At 66.3% G+C, this 12,444-nt stretch overlaps 1 protein-coding gene across 4 annotated transcripts in view; it reads right to left on the reverse strand.

The window, feature by feature from the left end:
• Positions 1-7: 7 nt before the first annotated feature.
• AXIN1 (axin 1) overlaps positions 8-12,444 on the reverse strand; it is a 42,383-nt gene continuing 29,946 nt past the window's right edge. The window contains exons 5-11 of one of the 4 annotated variants that reach the window (XM_045540950.1): positions 10,993-11,169; positions 7,283-7,800; positions 6,687-6,857; positions 4,698-4,943; positions 2,815-2,922; positions 1,255-1,422; positions 8-681 (exon numbers count right to left, since the gene is read on the reverse strand). In XM_045540950.1, coding sequence (XP_045396906.1) covers positions 555-681; positions 1,255-1,422; positions 2,815-2,922; positions 4,698-4,943; positions 6,687-6,857; positions 7,283-7,800; positions 10,993-11,169 — 1,515 coding nt within the window. In that variant the 3' untranslated portion in view covers positions 8-554. The remainder of the gene's footprint in view (positions 682-1,254; positions 1,423-2,814; positions 2,923-4,697; positions 4,944-6,686; positions 6,858-7,282; positions 7,801-10,992; positions 11,170-12,444) is intronic. The other 3 variants (XM_045540949.1, XM_045540951.1, XM_045540948.1) reach the window with 3 other exon arrangements.

Consider the following 12,444-nt stretch of genomic DNA (forward strand, 5'->3'; position numbering starts at 1 on the left):
AGCCTGGGCAGGTTCAAAAACTGTTTTATTTCATTATTATCCAAGTACCTTCGAAAACATAATTGTACAAGTCATCGTGTGAAAAACGGGCGCGGGCAGCCCCCTGCTGCCCTGGCCTGAGAAATGTACATATTTACACGGCCCCAGGAGGGGGACCGGGACCGCCGACCGCGTGGCTGAGGCTGAGGCCAGGCGCCCTGTCGCGGGTTCCCACAGTGGCAGGTAAGAGACACGCTGTGTTCAAGGCACTCGGTGACATGTACAATTGACAGAGGCTCCTGTGCTCGGGCCTGGGCCTGACCAGACTGCCGCAGGCGAACCCCAGCGGGAATGCGGGTGCCGCAGCGTGGGTGCCAGTGGGTCGGCCCCGAGGCTGGTGGCAGGGCCGGGCTCCGAGCGTGGCTGTGGGCGGTGGCCCCCCAGACCCAGGCAGACCAAGGAGGGCGGCACAGCCGGCCCTCCCCTGCCTCTGCGGGCCACACCTGTCAGCCGAGCGCAGGGCGTCCCTGGTGCTGACGCCCTGGGACCATGTGTCCTCGCGGCCAGGCTGGCGGTCAGTCCACCTTCTCCACCTTGCCGATGATCTTCTCCTCAAAGACGGGCAGGACGGCCTCGTCTTCTCGGACTTCCTCAAACACCACTCCACAGTCGAACTCGTCGCTCACTTTCTTGAAGTAGTATCTGGGGGACACAGCGGGGCAGCCAGTGAGCAGGGGGCGGCTCCTGGGTGGGCGGGGCCTGTGCACACCCCAGCCCGCGACCCCCGGCCCGCGTGCGCTCTCCCCGGCCACGGTGAGCAGGCGTGTGAACCTAGACCCGCCACGAGGACAGCTCACAGCTTGCTCAGAAAGAAAATCCCCGGGTGCCCCTGCCCGGGGCTCTAGGGTGCTGCCAGGTGTTAGGCTGAGCCCTGTCTCCACTATGGTGACAGGTGACGTGCCCCCCACGCCCTCCAACACTCTCGGGGTGTGTCACAGCCAGGTGGCGGGCGGAGGAACCCACCGAGCGGCCGTGGCAGACACGGCCCCGGGCTCTCCGGGTCTGCCCCTCCCCCAGGCCGCACCCAGGGGCCTCCAGGACGGAGCAGCACTGTCCTCCCGGCAGGAAGGGGGCCCCGGCCTTTGCCATCAGGCAAGAAGGGCTGACCAGGGGGGCCGGCAGCAGGTCTGGCACCATGTCTGGGCTGCTCTCCCACCCGCTGGGCGGGACCCGGCACCCGGCAACCTCGTCCTCCGGCCGACCCGGGACGCTCACCTGTAGCTGCCCTTCTTGGTCAGCAGCTCCTTGAACTGGCCCAGGGTGACGGCACGGCCCCTCACCAGTGTGCGGTAGGGGATGGGCTCCCCGCAGAAGTAGTAGGCCACCACGATGCTGTCGCAGGCCTGGGCGCTGCCACCGCCCGCCTTCCTCTGCGGCTTTGTCCTGGGGACAGACACGGGGCGGTCACTGGGCTCAGGCCTGCCCCAGGCTCAGGAAGGCCAGGGGCCCGCCCACCACGCACCACCTTAGCCTGGGGCCAGTCCCGCACCGGCCTGGTCACAGGGACGCAGCATGTCCCCAGCTCACCCCCCTCAGCCCACCCAGTGACGCCACCACGCAGGCCCCAGATCCCTCCCGACCACCCTAGTGAGCACAGGACGCTCAGCGTCCAGCCGGGGGGCTGGGGCCCCCCCCACGGGTCCTTAGGACCGTGGCAGCCCCTCCTCCAGGGCGGGAGAGCGGCGACGCTGCCTGGACCCTGGTGGGCCCCGAAGCCCCGAAACTCAAACGCTGGAAGGGCCGCGGTGGACAAGCGAACCGTGTGCGACCTCGCACTGGACCCGTCTGGGGCCGAACCACCGCGAGTGAGGCCGGCGCCGTTTCCCAAGAGACGGGGCCTCCTCCCACCGCCGCCGGCTGCCTGGCCACGTGGCCACTAAGCGCCGGGGACGACAGGCAGAGCCTAGCCCCCGCGCTGTCCAGGCCACGCGGGCCCAGACCGTGGGGCCCCGCCAGCTGGGGGCACCCAGAAGCTTCCAGAGCTCGGGTCGTGGCCCGCTGGGCCCCCTCAGCCCCGTGACCACCACGTGCTGACCCAGGCGCCCAGACACCTGCTTTCTTGGGCTCCCCCCATGCTGTGTTCGAGCCTGGGGGGTCTGCCGCTCCAGAGACGGACGGAGGCCCCCGGGGCGTTGCCCAGAGCAGAGGCTCTGAGTGCACGGGGGGCCTGGGGACCCCCACCCTCCAGGCCCCTTTGGGGCGAGCCTCGTCCTGTCTTGAGCACAAGGGCAGGAAGGGGGCGGTCGGCTCTGTCTACACTGCAGCTGGGGCGTGGGGTGTGGACACGGCCGTGCCTTCCCGCCCAGGCCCTGGCGTGGCCTCCTGCTGGGCACAGAGGGCAGACCCACAGGGGGTGCCAGGCGCGCAGTGTGGCGACCGCTGCCCTCAGCACCTCGATGCCTGCGCACGGGCACCGTGGCTGGAGTCCCCCACCCCGCTCAGGGACGGCCAGTCGGGGACCAGCGTGTCCCCAGGCCTGGCTCGGGGGCTCAGGAAGGCAAAGGTGGGCAGGTCCGCCCTCGGCAAGGCCCGGCCGTGATGCCGGGAGGATGCAGGGGCCAGCCGAGCCCAGGCTCCTCTCAGGCCTGCCGGTCACCTGTCACGGCACTGGATGGCAGCCCCGGGGGATGGGTGGGAAGGCCACCGGGCAGCTGGGACGCGACGCCGGGGGACCTTCTCCAGCCACCGCCGCTTCCAAGGGCGCTGCCCGAGCTCCCGCCCGGGACGGCTGTGCCCCCAGGACCTGGCGCAGGGCTGGGGAGCCGGGGCACCTACTCGGTCTCGGAGAGCTCCATGTCCGACACGGCTGGCACCACGCTCAGCACCGGCGCGCACGCTGGCCTGACGCAGGCGCGTCCCCGCTGCATGACGGCCTGCACATACCTAGGGAACAACCGCGTCACTGGGGCCTGAGCGGCCTCACGCAGGCGCCAGACTGAGGGGCTGCGGGACCCGCCCACCGGAGCCTCCCAGCGGGGAGGGCGTCGAGACCCCCGACCCCAGACGGCCAAGAAACAGGCGTCCCTGACTCGGTCCGGAGCGCCGGGTCTGTGCCCTGGAACACGCTTTGGGACACGGATCTGGGGGGCTCGAGTCCTGGCACCTCGCCCACCTCGGGGGGTGTGGCCTCCAGCTTGCAAAGCGCCTGCTGGGGGGGTCTGTGCGCGGCCCCTCCCCGGGCTGTGGCTCTCCCCGCTCAGCTCTCCGGCATGAGCCCCCAGATGACGAGGACGCCAGAGTGTGGTGCCGGCTCCGGCTGCACGGGGGAAGGCCCAGAGCCGGCTCACGGCTGAGCCCGTGCTGGGTTCTCGACGCAGCGGCTCCTCCACGCGGACGCACATGCCCAGCTGCACCGGGTCACCGTGACCACGTGTCCAGCTTCCCGCCCACACCCCGGCCTGTGCTGCCTGCAGCCGCTCACGACACGCATGTTCCCTGGGCAGGTAACCCTGCACCGCCAGGTCCTCCCCACGGTGGAGACGCTGGAGCCACCGGCTCCCCAGAATACACGGCACAGAGCGGTTGTCATGACCCAGTGGGCGTCACTGGCCAGAGAGAAACAGTAGCACCCCCACCCTGTCCCCTGAGAGCCCTGCCCAGGCCACGGTCCGGGAAGCTCCAATCCTGCCCCTTCGTCCACAGCCTCAGGAAGCCCCGTTAGGGGCCTCTGGAGGCCCCAGGCCCGTGGACCCACCCACGTCCCACAGTCGGGCCACGTGCAGGCCCCAGGCAACGCCCCACAGTCCACCTGCCTGCCGGTCAGACAAGCTCTGTCGGGCCAGACGTGGGCAAGGAGCCAGGTGTGAGGCTCCTGCCCAGAGCAGCTCTCTGGCACCCTGGGCTGAACCCATTCACAGGCTGAGGGGCACTTAGCCACGCAATGGTCCCCCTTTTGGTTCTAAGTACCGGTGACCCTTTCTGTCCCAAAGCTGGCATCAGCTCAGGGCCTGGTGCCCACCGTGAACCTTCAACCACGCAGAGCCGCGCAGAAGGGCCTGCACCCAGCACTGGCTCAGACGCCCAGGAAGAGTGGTCACTTGAGGGCAACGGCAGCCTCTGTGAGCCACAGTCCCGGCACTGAGGTGACAGACAGAGTCTCTCGGACACAAGTCCCACAACCGCACGTCTGGCTCAGCCGACCGCAGCCCCAGCTGCGAGGGTCAGAGATGCAGATCCCCGCCTGGAGAGGAAGGGCCACCACCACACGGGGGCTGTCCTCGCGGCTGGGGCAGAAGCCACCCTGCCCCGGGGGCAGAAGCACCAACTGCTGAGGCCGAGGGGGCTGTGGGCCGCGGTCTCTCCAGGAGGAGAGTTTGGGAACCAGGCGTCGGCCCACTGCGCACGGCCCGTCTGGGGCTCTCAGGGGTACAGCTGTCAGGCGGCCACCAGAACACCACCTCCAAGCCCAGCGGCCCGTCTCCCGCCACCTCCAGCACAACCGCGTGAGCTGCAGGGACGAGTCCCTCCTCCTCGGGGACAATGGGCGGGGCAGACCCTGGTGCATGGAGATGGCTGCCGTCCAGCCCTCTGTGCCTCGGCAGGGCCACCAGCCACGGCCCCCGGCGGGTCGTGTCCCCCCCCAAAGGCCCCTGTGCAGGCCTCAGGTCCCAGGCGGCTTTGGCCCCAGGAACGTCCCCGCGCGCCCCGTGTGGCCGTACCTCTGCTTGGAGGGCACCCTGCTGGCTTTCTTCTCTTCCTCTTCCAGACGCCGGCGGGCCTCCTCCAGCTGGGTCAGAGGGTTGGGGGCTGGGTGGGGTGGCATCGTGGGGTCTTGGATGAAGAGGTGTGAGGGCTGCACAGAGGCCCGGAGCTGAGTGCCGGCCCAGGGGTGCACGGCCCCAGGGCGCTCAAGGGACACAGGTCGGGAGCTCTCGTGGGCCTGTGGCTTCCTCGCCCCAGAAGACCTTGGGAACAAGAGAACAGTGTGTGACAGCAGCTGGCACCCTGGACACCCCGCCTGGCAGGTCGACACCAACTGGGGGTGGCACAGGGCGGGGGTACACCAGGGGGCCCAGCCACTGAGCCCCGTGAATGTCTCCCTCAGCACACGTGATGAAAACATCCCTTTCTTGCAGACTTCTTTTTTTCTGCTGGGACTACAGACACGTGCCAACACACCCAGCTAATTAAAAGAATTTTCTTTCAGAGATAGGGTCTTGCTATGTTGCCCAGGCTGGTCTCGAACTCCTGGGCACTAGGGATCCTCCCACCTCGGCCTCCCAGAGTGCTGGGATTGTAAGTGTGAGCCACTGTGCCTGCCCAGGCTTCTTTTTTTTTTTCCTTATTTTTAATAGTTTTACTGAGATATAAGTAGTGTACTGGTCCCAGCTACCGAGGAGGCTGAGGCAGGAGGATCGCTGGAGCCCAGGAGTTTGAGGCTGCTGTGAGGTGTGATCACACCACTGCACTCCAGCCCGGGCAACAGAACAAGAGCCTGTCTCTAAAACAAAAATAAAAAATTATACACTACGTAGAGGGTTTTAAAAAGTGTGTTATTTTTTTGGTCAAAAAAGTTTTTCACATTTAACTGTTCATTGTGAAAAACCTGAACTATATGGGAAATTGAAATAAAAATGCAAATCATCCACAATATCATAAATTAGAAACCACACGTAGGACGCTGCTGGGCCCCCGGCCAGTCAAGAACGTTAACGGCCACGGCTCTGAACCGGCGGCTCCCGCCCGGCCACGCACACAGGCCTCAGCCTCCTCGTGCCGGACGCTGCAGAGGCACCTGCGCCCGCCAGACGTCCCAGCCCTCAGTGGAACTCGAGCGGCAGTGTCAGCCTCTCCCAGCTACGGTGGGGGCTCAGGGCCCTGCAGGCAGCCCCAGGCCCAGGAACAAAGACCAGGGGCCCCTGGAGCGGCCTGGCCGGGGGGCTCCTCCTCTGGCTCTGGCCCCGCAGGCTGCCACAGGGAGAGGCCGCGGCCCCCTCAGGTCGGAACAAAGGCGGGCCCAGGGCCCCAGACCCGTGCCTTGGCCTGCACTCTGGATCCCCGGCCACAGCCGCCCCCACCCGGCCGGAGCTGGGCACAGGTGACACTCAGCAGACACTCAGCCCTGTCACTCTGCCGTCCTCGCCAAGAAGAGGAAGGCAGGCGCTGGCCAGGCCGGGCGCAGGGCAGGCCGGGGGGCCTGTGCACCAGCAGACGCTGCAGACCCTGAGGCCTCTGCCCACGTGGGGGCAAGTGCTCGGTGGGCCCCGCCCCTCTGCCAGACATTCGCAGGACAAGACAGGCCAAGTGGGGACACCCAGAGACGGACCCGCGTGGGGCCGTGAGGCTGAGGCTGGACCTGGGCGCCTCACCCTCCCCTTCTGGGAGAAGGTGCCAGACCAGCCCCGGCGGCTGGGGGACGCGGAGCGCCCAGGAGGCCTCTCTGCGGGCTCGGCCCGGAGCGACGGGGCGGTTGCTTCACTTCCCGGGTGACTCCGCCCAGACAGACCCGGGGCAGCTGCACCCACCCGTGGGCAGGGGCGCCCGCAGCCGGCTGTCGGGGGAGAGCCCTGGCGGAGGCCGCAGTGGCACCCAGAGGTGATGCGCGCTAAACCTGCGTCTCGGCCCCGACACGTGGCCGGCAGGGCGGGTGCTGATGGGCTCCACCGCGCTGGACGCCCGCCTCGTCCAGGGGTCAGGGCGCCCCTCACCCGTGGCCGGCCTTCCGGTGCCTGCTGATCTCCTTCTCCCCCTCGATGATCCACTGCATGATCTTCTGCGTCTTCTCCACGTCCTCCGAGGGCCCCGGCACCTCCACGCCGGCGCCCTTCCCCGAGTCGGCCTTCTTGGCGCTCCGTTTGGAGGGCACAGCCGCCTTCCCACTGCGAGAGCGAGACCTGCGGTCACCCCCGCGCCCCATGGCCTCCCCGCTGCCAGCAGAGCCCCTGGCACCCTGCTCTGCGAGGCAGCTCCCCGCGGCCCGGCCGGCTGGGGACGGGCTGGGCCGGCCACCGGCCACCCTCCCGGCCTGGCGCCTCGGCATGGAGCCAGCGCCCAGGGCTGCAGCCTGGACCTCCGCCCCGCACGGCCGGGCACTGGCACCAGGCCCTGCTTGCTCTTCCGAGCCCAGACTCGCCCCACTCCGCGCTGGGGCCCTCACCAGGCCCGAGAACGCCCCACGGAGGCTGGGTCACGCGTGTTGGCCGCAGCCGTGGGTTCCTGTGAGTTTCGCAGGAAGTTCTGGCCTCCCTCCCACAAGGGCACAGCCCCGACTCCCAGGCACGCGGTGTGGCCGGCACACACTCACCCGTGGGCCAGGCTGTCGCCGGCGCCAGGGGCGGCGCCCACGCCCTCCGAGTAGCTGCGGGGCTTGGCTCCGTGGCCGTACGGCTCCGGGCCCCACGCGAAGCTGCCCTGGACCCTGCGGGTGGCCTCGGCCTCCACCTGCTCCTTGGGCCGGGCCGCGCCGTGGTGCACGTGGTGGTGCAGGTGTCTGTGGTGGTGCAGGCCGGCCGCATCCGGCTTCGCCCCCGGCTTGGGCAGGTGCTTGCTGTGCCCGGAGACCCCCAGCACGGCCTTGGCCCCGGGCCCGCTGTCGGGGGAGTGGTGGCCGGGCCCCGGCGACTGGCAGCCCGGCGTCCTGAGCACCCGCTGCACATGCTCGTCCAGGATGCTCTCGGGGTTCTCCTCGTGCGCGTCCCGCAGCCCAGCGCACCCCACGTCCACGTAGCGGGGCGGGAAGTGGTGCCAGGCGGGGCCGGGAGGCAGCTTGTGACCCGCCCCCAGGGGGCCAGAAGACAGGTCGCCATCGTCGCCTTCCTCCTCCTGCGCGGGGACAAGGCGGCATTGTCACCTCAGTGCCAGCCGCACTGTGAAAACCGGACGCTTGGGGAAAACACCAGAAACGGGCCCGGCCCTGCCGCGTTCCTGGGCTCAGGAGCCCCTGCGACGATGCCGCCGCCCGGCCGGGCAGGGCCGGGACGAGGGGCCTGAGCCCGGGAGCCTCCTGCCCCCACTGGTCCCAGGCGGCAGGCTAGGGACGTGGGACGGGACGGGACACAGACCAGAGGGGACCATGCCTGGGGCCCAGGGACCGCAGCAGTCACGGACAGAGACGGCGCCGCACAGGGGGGGCCTCCTTCTGTGCTTTCTTCAAGGTTTTCGTTTCCCTATTTGTTAGTGTTACTGCCGTAGATACATTTCCTACACGTTTGCAGAAACAACGTTGCCCTCACACAAGAGCTCCTGACGCCTGCTCATCCTACAGGGCCCCGGGCTGAGGTCCTCGATTCATCTGCCTCCCGCACAGCTGACGGCTAGGGGAGCAGACCTGTCTGTGCAGACGCGACCACCCCGTTCCTCAGCCACGGTTCATGTCTGTTTCCCCCCTGCCCAGACCGTGCTCAGCGCTGAGCACCAGGGGAGGGAACTGAGCGACTCCCGCACTTCATACGAACGTCCGCGAGTCTGCACCAGCCTCTCACGCATGCAAATACGCCTCCCTGTGCTGGGGACAGGCGTGCCCGCCGTGGATGCCTCAAACAGCACCACATTTCACAACGAAAATACACTATTTCAAAAAATTTGAGTTATTCCTTTTAAAAAAGGACTATTATCTACAACGTGATGCACTGGAAAATCAGACACCATATCAGCCCTGCGGTTACACGGCTGCCCGGCAGACACGCCACACCCCGGACAGAGGAGGCCCACGCCAGCTGCGGCAGCCACGGGACCAAGAACGTGGCAGCCCCCCAAGCTTGGGAGCCTCTGTCCACAGATGACGCCCTGAACCGACAGCAGAGAAAGACCAGGGCTTATTCATCTTAGCATTTTCTGTTACGTGGAAGAACAGTGCTCGGCCCCTGGCGGCACAGTGCGGCCTGCCCACCCTGCTGCTGCGGACAGAGCCGGGGACTCCGTGGGTTTGTGACTCAGGTATCACAAAAGCACACTGAACACCTACAGCTACATCCGACTTTAAAATGTCTCGCTCAAAGGCCGGGCACGGTGGCTCACACCTGTAATCCCAGCACTCTGGGAGGCCGAAGCAGGAGGATCACTGGAGCTCAGGAGTTGGAGACCAGCCTGAGCAAGAGCGAGACCCCGTCTCTACTGAAAATAGAAAAATTAGCCGGGTGTGGTGGCACCTGTAGTCCCAGCCCTCTGGGAGGCTGAGGCAGGAGGATGGTTTAAGCCCAGGAGGTTGAGGTTGCTGTGAGCTATAATGATGCCACTGCACTCTACCCAGGGAAACAGGGTAAGACCTCATCTTAAAAAACAAACACAAAAAACGCTGGCCTGGCAGGACCACGGCCACACAGCCGGGAACCTGGGGACCCTCAGCAGAACCACCACAGCTCGGCGTCACAGCAGAGGGGGTGGATTGTTCCTTTCCCCACTTCACAAGCACACTTGTCTTGAGAGTTAACTGTGGTGTCCCCAGGGCCACCTTCACATGAACAGTGATGTCACCGTGGGGCACTCTGCCACCCGAAGGGCGATGTGGACTTTGTCATAACACACAAGCCGGGATGTGACGCCCACCAGGATTCGTAGCTTCAGTATTTCAGCAACTGTGTCCCCAACATCTGGTTTCCAGCATCGGAGTCTCAACCGTACTCCGACTCCTCCCTTACCTGCCGGACCAGGCTGCCGACAGGCCCTGGGAGGACCGGCTGCCACATACCCTCGGCTGCGGATGGCCTGGGGCCACCAGGGGCCACCGGGTGCCCTGGGCAGCGAGGCAGCCACGCCGGTGAACGGCAGGTCTCCAAGAGGAGGTCTTAGTCTCGCCAGCCGCAGAACCGCGTGGCGAGTGACTCTGCTCTTACGCAGATGGACGGCGGCCCTCACAAGTGGCCCTGGCCGGGTTCCTGAGCCTCAGGACTGACCGAGTCCCTTGCTCAGGGGACCGTGGACAGGGCGCATGGGGTGGGAGGGGCAGCACCTGCCCATACCTGGGCCTCGGCGGGGGGCGAGGGCTGCCCCAGGCCCAGTGCCAGGAGGGGAAAGAGAGAACACTGCCGGTCACGGGGGCAAAACGGTTCACTGAGGATGAAAAATTTGCGTGTGTGCGTGCGTGTGTGCGTGTGCGTGTGCGTGTGTGTGTGTGTGTGTGTGTGTGTGTGTGAGAGAGAGCCCGCTAATGTCTTCACGCAAACCCCTTCCTGCAGAGCCGCCTGGCTATTCATCTCGTTCTCAAAGTCACAGTGATCAAACCTGGTTCCCGCCGCGAATGCCGGCTCCCGACGTGGAGTCCGCCTGCCTCCCCAGCTCGGGGCCAGGCCCGTGGCGTCCAGGCTGCAGAGCACAGGACGCAGCTGGGGCAGACGGCAGTCCCACGCCCACGCTGGCGGCCGCACCTCCAGACTCCAGACCTGGGAGCCTGCGACAGGGAAAGAGCAGCCCTGCCTGGGGGTCTCGGGTGCTGAGGGGGCCAAGGCTCTGCACCTTAAACACGGGATCACATGAAGACATAGTTCCTCAGACAGACATCACATTTTAAACTCAAGGAGTGGAAACTCACATAAACAAAACATTTCTATTCTGTAAACACTTATAGTCACAAAACGCTGAAACAAGACTGGAGGACCAGCGCTCAGCAGTGACCATGAGCCACCAGCAGGGAGTCACACGGGCTGAGAGCAAAGCAAAGGCCTTTCTACAGGCGACACAGGGAGGCCCACGGCACCCGGAGGGCTGTGTTCAGTGGTCTCCGAGAACCACGTGACACACGGAAGGACACAGAGCCGGCCACATTCGTGGCCAACGTCTCAGGCGCTGCGGCCCCTGCACACGTGTGCAAAGGCCTCGCGGCCCCTCCTGCCCCGCACAGGCTCTCGCAGCTCCTTGCTGGCTGTGCAGGGCGACAGCCTGCGGGGGGTCCCGCCCCCTCAAACGTGGGCCCTGGCGGGGTGGGGAGTGCGGGGCGGGTGCAGGGGGTCCCGGGGGCGGGCCTGGCCTGGCGACCTGTGCAGACTCCGTGAGCAGACGGGGCCGGCGCAGCGCACTCACCATCCGCACGCGCCTCAGCCGCTCCTCCAGCTTCTCCTCGGCCTCCCGCGTGCGCTGCACGGCCTCCAGCCGGTGGATCAGCTCTTCCGCGAACTTCTGCGGCTCCACACGGATCTCCTTGGGCACACGGTAGGTGCGCTGCGGGGGACACAGGCGGCTCAAGGTCACTTGCAAACACTTTGTGGGAGAGGAAACAACGTATAAAATCCAGTTTATTTTGAAGCAAGTGTTCACTTTCCCCGTTTCCGGGCGGAATCAACGTCCTCACCGCCCCGGGTCTCGCCAGCCGGGTCTCTCCCTCACTGCGGCCGGCACTGGGGCCGTCGGAGCCGGGCAGGGCAGGAAAAGAGCAAGGACTTGGTCCAGCTCCACCCGGCATCCCCGGTACCCACACCCTGCACGTCCGCTCCGTGACCCTCCCACGGGTGGGCACAGGCGCACACGCACGTATGCACAGGTCCAGGCACGTGTACACACGCACACCTTTCTGAACCAGTCAGAGTGGGTTACAGGAAAGCAGGGCGTCCGCACGCCTGGCCACGGCAGTTAGGGAAGGCAAACACTGTCCCCTACTCGCCGACCCCGTTCCAGTTCCGCCTGCTGCCCAACCACGCCCCTCCTCACAAAACACGCAAAACCCAGGCAGGCCCCCGAGGTCTGGCTGGGGAGGGCTTGGCCGGGGCGGGGCCCCCCGAGACTGGGGACAGGCAGGGAGCAGTGGGGGCACGGGGAGGGGCGCCGTGGGCTCGGCTCCGCTGCCCTCCCCGGGGGCTCTGCAGTGGGCCTGCCTCAGGGCCCCTGTTCCTCATCTACAGAACAGGACAGGAACGTACCCAGCACACCAGGGACACGGAGCGAGATCAGACAGGAAAGTCACGTCACCGGCGCCCACAGCCCGAGCCCAGAGAAAGCCCCGTGGTGGGTGGGACTCGTGCAGAGGTGACCCCAGAAACTGAGGGGGCTTCGCGCTGAGGGACTCCTAGTGAGGGGAGCACGGCAGGCCCAGGACATGGCGGACACAGGGGCTGGGAGAAGGGGGTGCGGGAGGCCAGACCTCAGGAGGGGGCAGCTGGGGTGCCCAGGACTTCTGGAAGGGCCGGAGGGGCCGGTGGGGCGGGGTGGTCTGGAGGGCTGTGCACGCCCGGATGCCCAGAGGGACGCAGAGGCCCAACATGGGCCTTTCCCATGGAAGCTGCACAGCCAGCCCGGGGCCTCAAGGCCAGGGGGGTGGGGCTGGGCTGCCTGTGTGTGCAGCGAGTGACAGTCCAGAGAGACGCTGGGGGCCCTGGAGGCTGCGTCACCAAGATTCTGGGAATGGCAAAACCATCAGAATCATCAGGTTTATGGACGAAGGGCAAACTTTCCAGCTTTGGAGAAACAAAAAAAATAATCATAAAGGAAAAAACCAGGTAAATGCAACTGTGGAACTTTTTTTTTTTTTTGAGACAGAGT

Source organism: Lemur catta, chromosome 2 (genome assembly GCF_020740605.2).
Source record: "Lemur catta isolate mLemCat1 chromosome 2, mLemCat1.pri, whole genome shotgun sequence".
In the NCBI taxonomy this organism is placed as follows: Eukaryota; Metazoa; Chordata; class Mammalia; order Primates; family Lemuridae; genus Lemur; species Lemur catta.